Genomic DNA, 17611 nt, shown 5'->3' on the forward strand with positions numbered 1-17611 from the left:
AAGCTCTGTATAAGAATCTGAGCTACTAAACAGTTAACACAAATTGGTGGTAGGATAGTAAAGCAAATTGAAGGTGAGTTGAATTTAGATCTCTTTGTGGGCACATTTGACCCCTCTCTTGGGCTCAACCTGATCATATCCCATACTTTCCAAAGCAGGAGGCAGCAATAGAAAGGGTTTTCTCTTCCTTGAAGAGAAAGACATTTTGCACATCACTCTAAATGTTTCATTTCCTTTGGCTTCTCAATAATCCACTGACCATTCTCATGTCTGAGAGAAGTATATGGGGATAGGATTAGGTAGCAAGCATTCCCCATGGTACTCTCCACAACTAATTCCCACACTCTCAATCTATCTAGTAGAGCATTATTACTATTATCCTTCTCATACTTCCTATTCCCTATCTTTTTATGACAATAACTTTATTGCTTGTATCTTATGATTTATATTGTTTTATTTAGCATCCTAGTATGATTTATGTTGATTACTTATTTAATATCTTATGACTATCACTGAGTGTTGTACCTGATGACTTATGAATTTTATGATTATAATCATGATTTATCACTTGTTACTTGTATGTACACTGAGAGCTTATGCACTGGAGACAAATTCCTTGTATGTCTAATCATACTTGGCCAATAAAGAATTCTAATTCTAATTCTCTTTGCTCAGGGACCCTTGTTTGGTAGCCTTCTGTAAACAATTTCCTCTTTTGTTTCCTCAGGTGATTAAAATGTTTCTATCCATAAAATCACAAGTGCTACATTTTCATAATGTGCTACTTTATGAATATATCATATTACATCTTAATGTGATAGCATGGTTTATATATAAGACTAAGATTAGGTTTCCTACAACATAGTGAACTACAAACTACTCAATTCTATTTTATTCAGATCAAAAGCATTGAGCAAATGCTGCCAATGTTTCCTGTATTATGCCAAGCTACAAATTATTTAATTCCACTTGTTAACCATATTTAACCATATAACCCCCCCCCCCAAAGGACTCTGGGGGAAATTGCAAGTACAAAGATGAAATTAAAAAAATAGTAGAAAATTCCAAGTGAATACCCAAAATACAGTAAACACAGTATAGTATCTTGCGAGTTTTGTATTGGGCAGAGGTGCACATACTTTTCCTGTTTTATCTTGCCTACACATAAACTCCATAGCTCTCTGGATATTTTGTCATAGTCTTTGTACCAAGGCTGTTTCAGAGGATGTCACCAAATTTAAATACAAAAATTTGTTAGGGCCTGATAGAAATTCCATGTAGGAACTTTTTGATATAAAATGCAGAATGAGATATTAGAACAGAAGGGTTTTTAAGAGTTTTGTAGTAAAATAATTCAGGACCAACTTTGCTGGATGACACTACAGAAAAGCAGTAATTTGTGTAGCATGACTAAAAGTTCATAGCAACTCTCAATTTAGCCCTAAATGCAAGATACCCTGCAGTAGTGATAGATAACAAACTTCAAAGCATATATATTCTTATAAAAAGGTCCATTATATGCATAAGAACTTTTTCTATAATAGGAATTTAAAATTACAACTCTATTGCGCATCCATGAATAACCCGATTAAACTGAGTTAATTTATTTTTGTAAGGTGATACAGTAAACTGAATTAATTGATAATCTATTTTCTTCTGTTACTTATTTGGTATTAAACCAAAATATTCTGTTAAAAAAGTAATATCTAATATTACATACTAATATTTTCTTTTAAAATATTTTCATCTAATGTAATCATTATCATGGTTGTTAAAAGATGTCATATTCCAGTTCTACATCTTAAATACACTATATACTATTTTTAAAAAATGCTAATTTAACTGTTAAACCTACAACCAATCTTCCCAACAAAACCTATTATCTTTGGGGCAAAACAGTAAGAAGGTAAATATAATAAAATCACTTTAAAAGAAAAATACTAGATAATTCATCAGCCTGGCAACAGGTAGATCAATGCAATTTTTCTGAACAGTAATAAAAAGCTGCCGTTAATAGAAACAGGTTGGTACAACGAAGATTCCAAGGATAAATTAATGCAAAGTATTTTATTTCGCTTATTATTGTGTCGTTCACAAACAAGATTTAGAAAGTGGGGCAACCGAGGTCGCAGCAATAAAAGAGCGAAAATTGGAAGCTCAAAATGAGGTTGCCAGGATCAAATTCGATTGAAAGTAATGGGATTTACTTGTGATTGCGCCAAAAAAGAAAAAAGCCCCCTCGGCACTTTATCCGAGGCAACTACGGAAACGCCGCTAAACGAAGCCTTTTTCCTCGGGCAGCCAAGACGCGATGCCGCCCATGCGCGCGAGCGAAAGCTGAACACGCGGCTCCGGCGCCAAGATGGAGCCACGCCCACTTTTTGGCGCGCGGGAGGCGAGACCGCCCTTTTGCTGTGACAGTTACAGGGATTATATCCCGTTTGGAAAACGGAAGGTCGTTTTGCGCGGTAACTCCGAACTTCCGCTCTCCCGTTTCCGGTGTGGAGTGAGTTTTGTCTTTGACACGGTCAGGCGTGGTCGCGCTCTTCGCCTGGTGTGACCCTCTCGCCAGAGTCTTTTTGGCTGACGAGGTATGGCCCGAAACGCTCTCTCGCTGTGGACTCTGGAGCGGCGGAGGGGGGGGGGGGGTGAGAGCGAGAATTGCATCGCCTTTCCCCTGGGAAGAGAGCTTGGGAAGCCATGTGGTGCCTATTTTCTTTTGCCCAAAGGGGGATCTTATTGCTTTTACTTTCCTCCTACTAGTCCCTCTGTAGTCCGACTCTGCTGTTTGGCAGCCCTTTTCAGGAGCCGTTGTCCACAGAAACGCTTTACGTGTTTCTCTTTTTCCGCCCTTAGTTGTGCATGTCGGCGTAAAAACCAGCCAATTAGCAATATAATTGAGATATCTATATATACCGGTAGGTGAATTTTTCGGGATTTGGTGTGTCTTCCGTTGCTTTTTTTCCATTGGCTCCGCTCCATTGGACGGGCTGGATAAAGTCGATCCAGGACAGGAGATTTAGTTCAAACTGAAAGTACCTCCTCCTAAGCCTTAATTCAATTTGGCTAATAGTGAAAACTAGTACGAGATCCAGTGTTAACAGTTCGAAGGTCCAGTTTGGGAAAAACTGCTCCAAACATTTTGATTTCGTCCATTTTTATAAATGGTGATCTATTAAAATAAGGGGGGAGTAGCCTTTGGATGCTAAGGGCAAGGTGAAACATTTTGGGGTAAGTGAGTAGGTCTACAATGCAAGCTGAGCATTGGGGATGGTAATATCCCACCTGAGGTTAATGAAACTCCTCATTAGTTTTCAACAATCATACAGTAGTTTGAATTCTTAAAAACTGTTCAGGAGGCCTCTGTGACTAATTTCGTTGAAGTAAAATACAAGCCAACTTTTTCTCCTTTTTAGGTGGGGAGGTGGTATGTGCTCTGTTCAATGAAGTATCTTGGGTTTTGCAGAAGGGAGCTGACATAAACAACAGTTTGTGATGTATTAGAGAATGAAGGACATAAGTTTTGCATTTCACAATGTAGAAACAATGTGGTTGGAAACATGTAATAGAAACAGTTAATAGAAAGAAAACTAAATAAAAAGTGGGAGATAAGAAAAAAAATTGCAATAGCAATGGGGTTCATAGCCGTATTTTGGACCTGCTAAATAATTGTTAATTTAGTTATTACAAATGATGGTGATCATAAGTGTTTTTGGTACAATATATGACTAGTGATATTTAATATTAAGATTGCTATTGTTTGTTTACTCCTAAGCCTGCCTTTTGCTATTCAGGGTCTTAACATTTATCTTAAAAACCATCTGTTTTAACAACTAGGGCTCTGCTGATATCTCTTCCTAAAACATATGCAAGGAATTCAAGGAAGTTATAGTTGTAGGTTAAGAGTTTCTGGAAGTTACAGGATTGGTGAAAGCTGCACTAGGTCTTCAAATATTCCTATCCCTACCCAATATCTACCACATTTGCTGGTTTTTCCAGGGTTATTCATTTATCACTTGTATTATTTTTATAAATAACTCGAGGTGGAGAACATATCCAATACATCTTCTACCTCCTATTTTTCCCACCACAACAATCCTGTGAGGTGGGTTAGGCTACTTTCAAGTGATAGACAGTGGCCTGTAGAATATAATTTAAGCAGCTGTGACTTCAATTTGTATTTTTTCTTTGTTAAATTTATTTGTCTCTATCTTGCCACAGGGCTACTCCAGGTGGCTTACAACAATAAAAAGGAAGAATTGAAAAGAGTGTAAACAAAATAGAAGTAAAATAATAGAACAATAACATAAAATGAAAACACAAGAATGCATCAATATGTTAACAAAAAGTCTGGTAGAGAGCAAGGGGAGGGGGAATGTGGAAGTATGCCACATAGCATTCAAATATAAATTACCTAGTGTCATTGTGCTAATTTTGTAGTAAACAAAATAAGCAAAGAGGGAGGAATATAAGCTAATGGGAAAAGATGGGGTTCCACCTATTTTTCTGCTTTTTTATTAACTCTCTTAAGATTGATAAGTTTATGATATTTATGTATCAAATTAATGTCATTTCATCTAAATGATGCTACACTACGATAGGTATGTCTGTTTAAATATACAAATAAATGAATAAGGTGTGCAGTTTATTACATATTGTTTGTCACTTTCATCTGGCAGACTTAGCACCCTCTAGATTCCATTGATTAAAGAATAACACCTATCAAGGCCACAGAAGTACACCTTCCCTGTAGCAATGCTGTCCTGTGGAATGATGGTTTGAAAGGTTCCCACCCTGTTGGTATTTCAAAAGACCATAAAGACCTGACTCTTTTTCCAGGCCTTTGACAAGTACAATTGTTACTCCTTTCTTTTACTTGCTACCATCTAGGTTTGGTTCCTCTGCTCTATTGTTTTCTTTTTCTGTTCTTTTTCTGTTCCTTATTTTTAAATGCTTTTCACAATTTGTAAAGTGCTCAGAGTTGAGAATCAGGGAGCATATAAATTTAATACTTTAATATAATGTGCACAACAATGTGAAATCACAGCTGCCAGTTGTGTAGCTGGTGTTGGCCTTCATGCGCATCAAGTTCTTCCCAAAATGTACCTAGGATATAGTAATGGTGTAATATATATGAAAATGTAAGTAGTGTGGACTTTTGTATTTGGAAATTTTGTCAGTGCATACATTTTATATTATATTTTTTTACTTAGGGATAAATCTATCTTCATTAGGTCAAATGAGTACATTGCAAGACGGATTCTTTAACTGGTTTTCAATTTCACATGTGCAGTGCAAATAGTTACAGTTAACACCTTCAAATTGCATTACATTTGCCCAGCATTTCTTTGGATATTTTAATGTGTATTTTTATTGTTATCCTGTTCATTATGTAATATGGCTACCCACCGCATTTCTGAGGAAATTGTTTAAATGTGTATAGTGTCTGTGCTGACATAAGGTCATGAAACGTGGACATTAAATGCAAAAGTGATACAGAAATTGAAAGTTCCACAAAGAAGCATGGAATGGTAAATGCTTAACATAATGTAGTATTGTATGACAAAGTCTAAGCCAGGGGTCCCCAAACTTGGCAACTTTTAAGATTTGTGGACTTCAACTCCCAAAATTCCTCAGCCAGCTATGGCTAGCATTCTTGTAGCAAACAGCCTGGTCAACTTCAGCATGTTATTGCAGCCCCAGCACGTGGCTCGTCAGGGCTCTGCTCTGTTGTGCTCGCCACCGGTCAACTGAGCTGAGCTGCCACCACCGGGAACACTGGAGCCTTCACTGCCAAGCAGCTGATTGGTGGATCGGCATCCCGAAATACTGCTGATCAGCTGTTCTAGGTGGTGGGGATTGCCAATGCCATCTATCGCTGCCCGTTTGTCGCCCGATTGGGTGATGGTGGATCGGTGGCGAACGGGCGGTGATAGATGCCTGGAACAGCTGATCGGTGGTATTCTGGGAGGCTGATCCAACTGCCAATCAGCTGATCGGCAGTGAAGGCTCCAGCATTCCCAGTGGTGGCAGCACACCAACCCCCTCCCTCCCACTGCAACATTTGCTCTCTAAGATGCACAGACATTTCCACCCAATTTTTTTTAGGGGGAAGTGCGTTTTATAGTGCGAAAAATGTCATTTTTCATATTTGTCAGAGGTACGAGTATGAAAACTTATGCAATTTAGAAAGCAAGCCTCATCTGCCTGATTGCATATGATTGAACTGAGATTCATCTATGTTTTGGAAGAGTTGATGGCAATAGTAGGGGTAAAACTAATCACTGACTCTCAGTTTAAAAAGCCCAACTCAAAAATGGCAAAATAGAAGCAATGATGAGGGAAGATAGTTTTTGCTAATTTCCCATTAATTAAATGGCACATCAAAATAAAACTATTGTAAAAGAAGAGAATGATTAGTGAGATTTCTTTTTTCACTGATTGAAAAAAGAGAAAGTGGACACTACTTTTGTGCTGCACTTCTGTGACATATACCAAAAGATAGGTAAACTGTGGTCATCTAAGTATAGCTGAATGAGAATTTTCAGTAACCATAGTCAGAATGAATAATAATGTCATTTAGCAATATCTGGAAGGATACAAGCTGTCCATGTTAATAATGGTTCTGTAGATATGCCCATCTTTGAACTTTTACAGAAATGTAATTATTTGCTACACTATGAATGATAAGAGAAATTGGTAAGAATATACATTATTTTAAAAATGCAGAGCTGTTTTTATACCTTTATTAGAGGTGTGAGCATCATATAGGAAGTAAACAATACATTTTTGTATTTGTATTTTGATCAATTTGTCCTAGAAAAATTCAGTGCTAAAATCAGTTCCAGGATCAGAACTCGTTCTTCTGTTTTGCAGAACAGGATAGAAAAAGGCAATAAAGACCTTTTAGATCTAAAAATAAGTCAAATTTATCCTATTTCTAATTACTTTGTTTTATTTTAATTGTTTTTAGTGACTATGCCTAATATAAAAAAGTCGACAGGAAAAAGAGGCCCAAGAAAACGGAAACTTGCAGAAGAATTTCCTCCTGGAGAAGTTTTTACTGACCTTTTAAAGAAAAAATGGAAGCTTGGTCCAGTTATAGGCAAAGGTGGTTTTGGCTGTCTGTACCTTGGTAAGAATATTGCCAAGATTGCTAAAATATAGGCATTGGCAGCATATAATTATTTTAGAATGTGTGTTCTTAATACATTTCAGAAGCTCTGTGAACATTACAGAACAAGCATTTTTGTTGCGAAATACTCAACTAATAGAATTGCCCAGAGGAGAACTTCATCATTTTTTGCAGCTTCTCTCTTCCTGTAACAGTAGAAAAGCAGTGACCTTAGGGAAAAAAAGGGACAATAAGACTTTATCTTTTTCCCTTTAAACAATTCGTAGAAAGCTTGCTGTGTTGTTGTGTAGCACTCCTCAAGCCTCTCCAGCACTAGCCAGCTTGCCAATCAATTGACAAGTAGTTGCTGTAGAATGCATGGTTATCATGCTGCGGAAAGGATGTCCACAGGCCAAATAGTGTTCTTGGGATTCTGCCATTCAGCTGATTAGCAGATTGATGAGGGGACTGCAGGGTTGGTAGCAGCATCTGGTGAACTGAATAAAAAGTAGTTGGGTATGTGTGCCTGATTCTATTGCTTATTCTGATTTTCTTGCCTTCATGCTCCCCTTACAAGAAGGCCTTTGTCACAATACTTTTTGTTGGTATTTTATCCAGTGATGCTGCCAGTAGAACGGACTCTTCTGGCAGAATGGGTTCCCCCTCTTCTTCTATCTTCCCTAGCCTGTTCCAGCAGATAAATATAAGAACATGAAATCTTTTTGTAGGGCAAGGTGGCTATGGACTCAATACTAATTAAAATATCTGTTATGGTTGTTACTACCATGTTCCTATTAGGAGTTGGTGTTCATAATCTTGTTCTTTAGGAAAGGCTTTGTTGCTTCAATTCACCCACCAAAATCACTGAATGTTGCACTAATGGGAAAATTTAAATGGACTTATTTACATTTGGCAGCACCAGCTGGCTGCTCTTAAAGCAGAGTAGTATATTTGATTGACTGTAGTTAGATTTGGCAAGTTCATACAGTTTTTAAAAATGGAATGTACCATTCATTGTTTACATGCATAATTGAAATATTACATGCAAAATGTATCAGTTTATATTATTGTATGAGTGTTTGTGATATGGAGGTGGATTTGTGCAAAGAATGCATAAGGCTTCCCAATACAATATTGTTAAATATACTCTTGAATTTGTATTTGGTTTTCATCCAATTACTCTGATAGTTTTGTAAAAATTGCTGCTGAGATATTAAGATAGTTTTAAATCCTGTTGATAGAATCTACTTATATTTTAACAGCTGATGTTAATTCATCTGAATCAGTCACCAGTGATGCACCCTATGTTATAAAAGTGGTAAGTTTAGTTTAATTATTCACTCATTCATTTTTTGAGTGCCCGACGCCAGACTGACTCTGGAAATAATTTCTTTCTTTTGAAATAGTCTACATTTGAAGAATAAAATGGAAAAGACAAACTTTTCCACTTGTAGGTTTGTAAAATTCTTGAAAATCATTAAGCAGCCAGTGTTATATGGATTGTTTAAGTAGATTAAATTAAACTAGAATGTATTTTAAGCTTTGCTAATATATTTTAATTAAAATAAATGCTATTGTCAAATTGCTCAAATCTCTAATTTTATTATATTCCTTGGATTGAGTGTTGAATAGTGGAATGTCTCATGCTTTACACTGGTTTCCTTTGAGGTGTTCAGAAATTGCATAGGAAATAAAATTTATGTAAAGTTGGGACCAACAATCTGAAATCTGACTTGTAGCTTGTATGTATTTCTCTAGGGCAATCACTGTATATTTTATTTTTTAACTAATTGTAATTAAGAGCTATTCTACTTTAGAGATATGTGGTAAAGGAGTAGAATTTATTATTGTACTCTCATTAATTTTGTATTTGGAAAATTAGAGTTCTTAAGGAGGATAAACATATAAGGCATTTGCAGACGTGGTGTGCTGTGGAATCTATGAACTATTAAGGATCATTCTGATCATGAGTTCGTTAATAGTAGGAATTGGGATCACACAGTGATTTCCATATAACTAGTAATAGTGCATGCAGGATGCCTCAAAAAAGTTGAGCCTATTTTCCTCTCATCTGCCTTTGATTACCCCATTTATATTCCCACTAACCAATATGGGTGAGTGGATAGATAGGACTATGATTTCCTGGTCCTTTAGTTTTGACATTCTCAATATGTGGTGATATTGGAGAAGACTATTGATTAAAAAAGCCAAATTATAGCGTGCATTATAATGTTGCTGCAAATAATATTGCTTAATTGTAGCATCAGGTGGATTTGCCTTTTTCTTGCTACTTTTTATCTGCAGTATGGAATTATAGATGCTATTAATCAATTATAATTATGTAAAATAATGTATATGTCATATTTTTTACTGTTAAATATATTGAAAAGTATTAATGCATAGTGATTCATACTGGTGATGTATATGAGCTGCATGAGTAGAGGAGGTGGCTGATATAAATATTTATATGAATCTGTGCTTTGTGATATAATTTAGAATTTAAATGTAAGGTGATAAATTATATTTATGCATGAATAGATAGCTTGAAAAAAATACCTCTTGGAGATGGTGACATTTGACACTAGCTATAGATTTATAGAATAGAGTTAACTATAGTGTGTGTAGACATTGAAGTCTATTCTGCATTATGATAACAGTCACTTAAGTCAGGGTCATCTGGGAAAGGACTATCACAAGTAACACACTGTTCATGACCAAAACTCTTCTAATAGTTCTATAAAACAAAAATAATGTTTTTAATTGCTTTCTATTCTTTCTTCTTATTTTCTTCTCTTTCTTTCTTTTCTTTCATTTGTGTATGTGTTGTTGGTTTGTTTTAATTGTAAAATTAATAAAATTTATTTATAAAAATAAATAAATAAAACTAATGGTTTAGTCTTGTTATAATCATATTTTGATTTAGTTAAAAAATGACACCAATTTCAAAATGAGAAGGTCAGAAAAAATTGCATAAGCCATGTACAACAATTCAGTTCTCTGGTAGATTGCTTGATGCATACATTTGTTTCCATTAATGGCAAGGACATTATTCTTTTTTTAATAAGAAATGTTCTCATTAAAATATCTATAGGTATGGGAAGTACCATAACTAACTGTTATATCTCAAGTCATAATGTATAAGAACCCATGTTCAATCCCTATTTGGGAAGAACTCTTAAGATCCTGGAAAGGTGTTGATAGGCAGAATAGAATGCACAGTACTAGATAGGGTAGTAGCTTGACCTGATATGAGACAACTAGGTTAATATATGTCTTATTTTGGATACTGAAAATGAGAGTGCTTGATGAAGTATATTGACAGGAACAAAGCAGAAAGGCCACCTCATGCTCAATAAAGTTTTTTTTATTGCTGCTTCAAAGTCTTTCCCAAGTTGTCTCTTCCATTCACTGTACCTGCAGAAGTATGCGTACAACCCTGGAATGTTCATAGAACAATTTTGATAAGCATTCTGGAGGATGTAGATGCCTCCATTTTAGATGGGTTGCTTTGCTTGGATCCTTCAAATACTTACCTAGCTGTACTATATATTATTTAGGTTTTTAGATCCCATATTTATGTAAACATTTATATTGTGATATATGGAAATGCTTTACTTTAAAATTATCTCATTCCCAATTACATAACAATTATCAGTGAACTGAATTACAAGGAAGAAAATTAAATAGTTAAAAGAACAGTTTTTATAGGAAAATAGAAGAATGTGTTATATATTAGCAAAAACTTTGCTTGAAAAAAGCAAATAAATCAAATTTAAAACTTTGCATTTATTTATAAAATCATATTTAAAGGAGCCCAGGGACAATGGACCACTTTTCACTGAGTTAAGTTTCTACATGCGAGCTGCTAAACCTGAACTAAGTAAGTAAATCAATCCATTTTTCCAATAAAACAATGTAATCATTAAATATAAGAATACTATGGGAAATATATAGTATTAAGTTATTGTAATTCATATAGGATTCTAAATGGTTATTTTAAGAGTATGAATTATAACCATATAATGATAGAATGAGTATTTATTGGAAATATTTTTTTATAAATGGATCTAACACTTGTCCCTAAAAACTGCTTGAAAAGGGGAAGGAATAATAAACAACTATTTAAAAGATATGCTAAACACGCTAGCATGTTTGCTAGTTTTTTGCTCATGTGGTATACATTTATTATATTTAATTTGCTAAAACTATAGAAGGACTTGAAGACAAAATGTATAAACATTAAAAAAATGTGGTCCATCTACAGCAGGAGTGTCAAACTCAAGGCCCAGGAGCCGGAGCAGGCCTGTGGGGTGCTTAGATCTGGCCCAGGGGGCTGCCCTGGAAACAGCAAAGGACCCGTCTGTGGTGCCTTTGCCAGTGAAAATGGAGCTCGGGAGGGCTGCATGTGGTCCTCGCAAGCTCCATTTTCTCTGGCAGAAAGTTGCAGGAGGCCATCACAACTGAAAATGTGGATCAGGAGTCCGTTTTCGCTGGCAGAGTGCTTAGGCTACCACAGGTGCCCCCGATATGAGTGACGTCAAGCTGACCATGCCCACACTGGCCACACACACACCGGCCCCCCTGCCCCTGAGGTAAAAAAACAACCCTGATGTAGCCCTCAATGAAATTGAGTTTGACACCCTTGATCTACAGTTTAGATTCTAAACTTTTCAGTGCCATTAATTTCAGTGAAAGAGAGGTTCCCTGTTTTTAAAAAAAAACACCACCCTCTTCTGTTTCTATTAAGCTTTAATAGACAGTAATAATAGTTTTCAGCCTTATGTGGTAACAAAGGTATATTGAGTATCTGGTTTGTTTGTTTTTCAGTTAAAAAATGGATTTCTTCTCACAAACTGAAATATTTAGGCGTACCAAAATATTGGGGTTCTGGTTTGCATCAAAAGAATGGCAAAAGGTATAAACCATTTGTTATTTTAGAATATAAAAGATTTTTTTATAATGTAACTTCCCTTAATTTCAATTTCCAAACTCTACAATATTTCTTAAAATGAGTTATAACAATAATGTGAAGTGAGGTTCTTTGTCATTCTATTATCATGATCAACATATTGAGGAATTGGTACCGTTATGTGTATTTTTTTTAGATAACTTGGAAGTTTGCATTGTGGTCAGTATTAAGTGATCCTTAAGTAATTTTATGATATTCTATTAAATTTAATACATGTGCTTAGTAGTTCTCAGGAAGTATAAGATAGGATGTTTAAACTTTCCAAGTTAGCTTTATTCCATCAGAATAAAATTAAATATGTTTAAAGAATTCTGGCCAAATAGTAGGATTTCAATATTGGCTATTCTCTTGCTTTTCATCCCAAGGCCAGAACAGAGTAAACCGGCAATAGTCCATTTTGAGTATTTACCTAAATTACAGCAATATCTGTCCAAAGAGATAATTGAAAATACCTTGCTAGATATGTGAAATTAAAAAAGTAACAAAATTTGACTATCATTAAAATTAAACCATTGAGAATATATCAAACAGGAGATGTACTAATTGAAAGGGATGTTAATGAGATTAATTCTTCTCTTTGGCTTGTAGTTTAGTGACAGGCATTACAGATTTGTTTAAAGAAATTGAAAAGACCTTTCTTTTCTATTGATTTTTTTATAAGTTATTTAATGAGTGAAAACAGAACTGTGTTTTTATTGTTTCCTAAGGGGGGTATTTAAATGAAATCATGCTTCAGGTGCCACAGAATATGGTGCAGAAGTTTGGTTAATTAGAATAGCACAGATTCTTCATCTCGTTCAGGTGTCAGGAGACATACCTGATCTCTTCTCTGTTATACTTCAGAAATTTGCCTTTAGTATCAATTGAACTGTTATCCTGTTCTGATTTCATTTGTTCCTGCATGCTTTCTGGAAATCATAAAAAATATGGAAGGGGGTTGTTTATTAATTTTTAGTAGTTTTTAAACATTTCTTTCTTTTTTCTTTTTTTAATGCCACTGCATTGCCCAGGACTAGCATCTAGAACCTTTGTCATCATAAAAGCTAACCATGCTCTGTCCTGCTTAGTATGTAGATAGGAGACCATTAAGAAATACCAGGTCTGGAAATTAGACTGGGAAGTCAAAAAAGATCTGGAAGAAGTTAATGGCACACAATTGTTAATTGTTGCTAAGAAAATTTCATGTCTAGAGTCTTCATGATTGAATGTTATTTTTTTTGTACGATGTTTGTTTTCAATTTTCTTAAATGTATTTTTTGAAATCAGTTATAGATTTATGGTGATGGACAGATTAGGGAAAGATCTTCAGAAGATATTTGAAGAACAAGGAAAGCAGTTTTCACGCAAAACAGTGTTACAGTTGGGATTGAGAATAGTAAGTTAATGTTTTTCTATGTTAATGTAAGTAGAGACCTCATTGAAATCTATTTTGTTGAAGTTTTTTTTTTCTCTGACATTCTGTGCTTTTTTAGCTTAATGTTTTGGAATATATTCATGAACATGAATATGTACATGGAGACATCAAGGCCTCGAATCTTCTCCTGGGCCACGACATTCCAAATCAGGTAAGTTTCAATCTTTTCCTCCTTCAGTGTTTAACCTATTGTTTTAAAGAAAATGAAACTGCTGTGAACCTCAGCAGAAATCTTACCTTTATGAATGTGTACAGCGTTAATATTTCTGCTTGACATTTATATCTAGTTAATGTTGTACATTTTTTATTCACTTTGCTGGCAGTTGATCAAATTGGCTATTCTGCCCTGAATAATATTCAAGAGAATGCTTGCAATACAAAATGAATTTCAAATAGCTGTTTGGGGGTGGAAGTTTAAAATTATATGCTACACCAGTGAATTATGTTTGCTTGTCTGCTTTGTCAATTTTTTATTTCCTTTGTTCGAAGAATCCATCAAGCATAAATGTTCTGTTACTTGAAAACCTGATTTCTTAACATATTAGTTCAAATCAAATGGTTTACAGAAATATCTCTAGCTGTCTATTTATTATTATCATTTAGTTATAGTAGTCATCATTAGCAAATGAATAATTTCCAGGTTTAGATACTTTTCTTGAGATGACAATTTCATATTTCCATGTAAATTGATAGAAACATTGTGAGGGTTATTTTGTTCCTTGGCAAGAGGTCCAGGAGTAACTAGATGGTTGCATTGCTTTTATTCAAGCAGGGATGACAGTAAAAGATCTGCTCCTAGATTCATCTGGAAAAATAATTCTGTCAGTGCTCCAACAAATCCCCCTAATTCAAAGCAAAAGTCTCTAGCCACATCTCAGAAAAAATAAATTGGTTTATTAGAACTTGCCATGTTGGTGCGTTGCTAGGTGCAGCCGGTACTAAATCACATCATACATTTCCCCCTTGACCCTAGTCTTTTCCCCACCCCCTGGATGTGACTTCTCCAATAGGACACATCAGTCTCCAAGAATCATCCTTCATGCTGTCCAATAACCTGATCCTCCGACAACTTTAGGATGCTGAGTTGATATCTAGGCATTTCAAGAATGCTTTGTTTTCCCCCACTCCCTTTTTCTGGCAGCTAAAAAGACCAAATGAGTATCTTTTTAGTTGACAAGTTCACTTGTTCACATTATTTGAGGTATTATGAGATTGATCACCCCATCACTTTAGATTTGTTTTTGTTGTTTGTAAACCTGAGGTCAAAGTTATTGTCTTACAACCACAGTTTTTATCACCATTGTATGAATTGTTGATAAAGAATACTATTTTGGAAGATGAGAATTATCTTAAAATGAAAATAATTTCAAAAATTCAAGGGGAATTATTGATTGTGTTCTATAGTAGAATTTTTATAATAAAGTAACATATACACATACATATATTACATACACTAAAGACAAATTTTTAGTTGTTTAAATTGGCACTGTGCATTGTAATCAAGACAAATTTGTAGCACAGGAGCTCACTCTTCAAAGACACTTTTCCCATCTTAATGTTTGACGTATCTTCTTAGCTTGATACAGAATTACAGTATATCTGACAATGCAAATATTCTTAGGATTATTGGCTTATTTCTTATATAATACATTTCTGGGAAGGATTCATCTGACTTTTTTTACATTTTTCTAATGAAAGTAAAATGGGAGCTGGCATAGTGCAAAGCAGAGACATTGATACTGAGTCTTACAGTTATTCCCAGTGGGAACAAAATATAGTGTTTTGTTTAAAATGTGTCAATAGGCTCAGAACAGGCACATTAGAATTCTGGGGGAAATGGCTTCCTGGTTAATGGGTATTTTGTAGTTGGCTAATCTTACGTTGATGAAAAGATGACCCCTTCTTACATGGTAACTCTTTTGTGAGAACTCATGATATGCTCATCAAACCAGGAGTTTTAGCAGCCCCAGTCTAAGATTTTTCTGTAAGCACAGACTTTTTATAACCTATATTAATTTCCACTTACCCAGATTTGGAGCCAGGAAATGAATTTACATACTTATTTAATTTAGAAGCCACAAAATTCCAGAATGACTCCAGGAAGCTTATACTTTAAAATCAGAAAACGGTAAAGAAAACCTCCCATGGACTGGATAACCACACCCCATATATCAAAAAGCCATAACCAACAGGGTCCATAAGTACCCTAGCCGGTAGCCAGGGAGAAAGGCCATTTTTAAAAAACTTTTCACAAGATCATCAGAGTGGGAGCTACACAAATCTCAGAGGGCAGGGGCTGCAACAGAGAAGGCCTGGGTCTTAATAGATGCAGTTGTTTGAGGGAGGGAGCACCAATTCTGTCTATTACTGGAGGGTAGAAACCATGAGACTATCTACCTTGGTCCCTTCAATAACCTGATCCAATGCCCTAAAAAGCTTTGTATAGCCCAGCAGATTGAATTGGAAAAGAGAGAGGATAGGACTGGTGCTGACTTGTTTCTATAACAATTTGTGAGATGTAAATGAAATTGAGACTGGTGGTAAAAGCAGCATGAGACTTCAGGTGGGAATTGAAAGCATCCACTGGAAAAGTGAGCCTTGGTTATTAAAAATAATTCTGAATTAGGTTTGTGCTGGTAATATGATATTTAGAATCACCATCTACACCCCTGAGACAATTTGTTCTACATCAGTTCATTCAGGAGCTGGTTAATAAGGCAGGGGTGCAGATAATATTTTGCTTTTTGGTTCCTTTAACATCAATATTAGAATAATGTTACTGGATTGCAGGTAGGCTTATTTTAATTTGCTTGGGTGTCCTGTTAAACTTAATAATATAATGTTTTGCTTTTATTGAAGTATATAGGATAAGTATATAGACTTTTAATATTAGGAAGAATCTTGGTACAAAAAGAGAATACATACTTATATTTTGAATAACATTTCCTGACATTAATAATATAATGAGAACTTGTCAGTATTATATAAATAAAGTACATCTTCTGGTTGGCTGTTTTTAATTCTTGGATTGATTTTGTTGTGCTTGAAACCTGCACAGGTGTACTTGGTAGATTATGGCCTTGCTTTTCGATACTCTCCAGAAGGCAATCACAAGGATTACAAAGAAAACCCCAAACGATGTCATGATGGAACTCTTGAATTTACTAGTATTGATGCACACAAGGGAGCGAGTAAGATGGTTTTTATTTTTATGCATATTCATTTTTCTTACTCAAGCATTCATTTAGCAATAGTTTGAAGTTGCAACAGTGCTGAGCAAGTGCTACTTGCAACTGGGCCTCAAAGTTTGGGCCATTGCAGTGCCCCCACAGTCACTTGTGATAATTGCAGTTTCCCATGGACAGTTGCACTTTTTAATATTCCGATGCACCCTCCATCCCTTGACCTTGTATTCTGACTCTGCCATTCTCTTCATTCCCTGGCCTTCCTGCACTCACCACATTCCAGAAAGTACCAGAGCATGAGTGACCATAAGCAAGGCCTTTCAATTCAGACAACTGCACAATTGGCACATAAGATTTATCTGCGCAAAAGATCCATTGGTCACAGTTGCAACCTGCTCCTAAAGTAGGAAGTATAAATCTAGGAGGATCCCTGTGTCCAATGGAGTACCACCCCATCCAGAGTCAAATATGACACATTGTCAGACTCTGGTTGGCCCAAATACAGCCATTTCCTCTTGCCAGGGTGGAATTAGGGCCAGTTCCTTCCCATCCAGATCTTCATAACATTGAGGGGCCAGGCCAGCTCTGCAATAGCTTCATCTGCCTGTCCCATGGTGGGCATGTGTGACTGTTTTCATCAAGGTATTGATGACACCACACTAAATGCCATTGAATGACTATATCAGCGGTTTCATATAAATGTTAAAAAAAGCAATGAGAGACCTAAGTCACGGCATATTGCAGGGGTTTAGGGCTTGATCTCTCCATCCCACCACATGACTAGAACCAACCATGGAAAAAGATTGAGAACCTCAGTTAAATAATACCTCCCAATCCCCAAAGCCAGACCAAAAGGATACCCTGGGTTTGAAAACTGCTAAGAGATCCAGAAGAACTATAATGGTTGCATCACTTCTCACTCTCAAAAA

The 17611-nt window shown here is 35.6% G+C and overlaps 1 protein-coding gene across 4 annotated transcripts in view; it reads left to right on the forward strand.

Moving 5' to 3' along the window:
• The first annotated feature begins 2397 nt into the window (after nucleotides 1–2397).
• VRK1 (VRK serine/threonine kinase 1) overlaps nucleotides 2398–17611 on the forward strand; it is a 32219-nt gene continuing 17005 nt past the window's right edge. The window contains exons 1-9 of one of the 4 annotated variants that reach the window (XM_087952141.1): nucleotides 2408–2591; nucleotides 4680–4796; nucleotides 6974–7135; nucleotides 8377–8432; nucleotides 10925–10994; nucleotides 11942–12029; nucleotides 13350–13458; nucleotides 13556–13648; nucleotides 16556–16688. In XM_087952141.1, the coding sequence (XP_087808267.1) occupies nucleotides 6979–7135; nucleotides 8377–8432; nucleotides 10925–10994; nucleotides 11942–12029; nucleotides 13350–13458; nucleotides 13556–13648; nucleotides 16556–16688 (706 nt within the window). In that variant the 5' untranslated portion in view covers nucleotides 2408–2591; nucleotides 4680–4796; nucleotides 6974–6978. Of the gene's footprint in view, nucleotides 2592–2737; nucleotides 2919–4679; nucleotides 4797–4829; nucleotides 4851–6973; nucleotides 7136–8376; nucleotides 8433–10924; nucleotides 10995–11941; nucleotides 12030–13349; nucleotides 13459–13555; nucleotides 13649–16555; nucleotides 16689–17611 lie in introns of those variants that run through there. The other 3 variants (XM_026679390.2, XM_087952143.1, XM_087952140.1) reach the window with 3 other exon arrangements.

The sequence above is a fragment of the Notechis scutatus genome, chromosome 1 (genome assembly GCF_049901735.1).
Source record: "Notechis scutatus isolate UNSWTSFEM ecotype Mainland chromosome 1, rNotScu1.2, whole genome shotgun sequence".
Taxonomy (NCBI): domain Eukaryota; kingdom Metazoa; phylum Chordata; class Lepidosauria; order Squamata; family Elapidae; genus Notechis; species Notechis scutatus.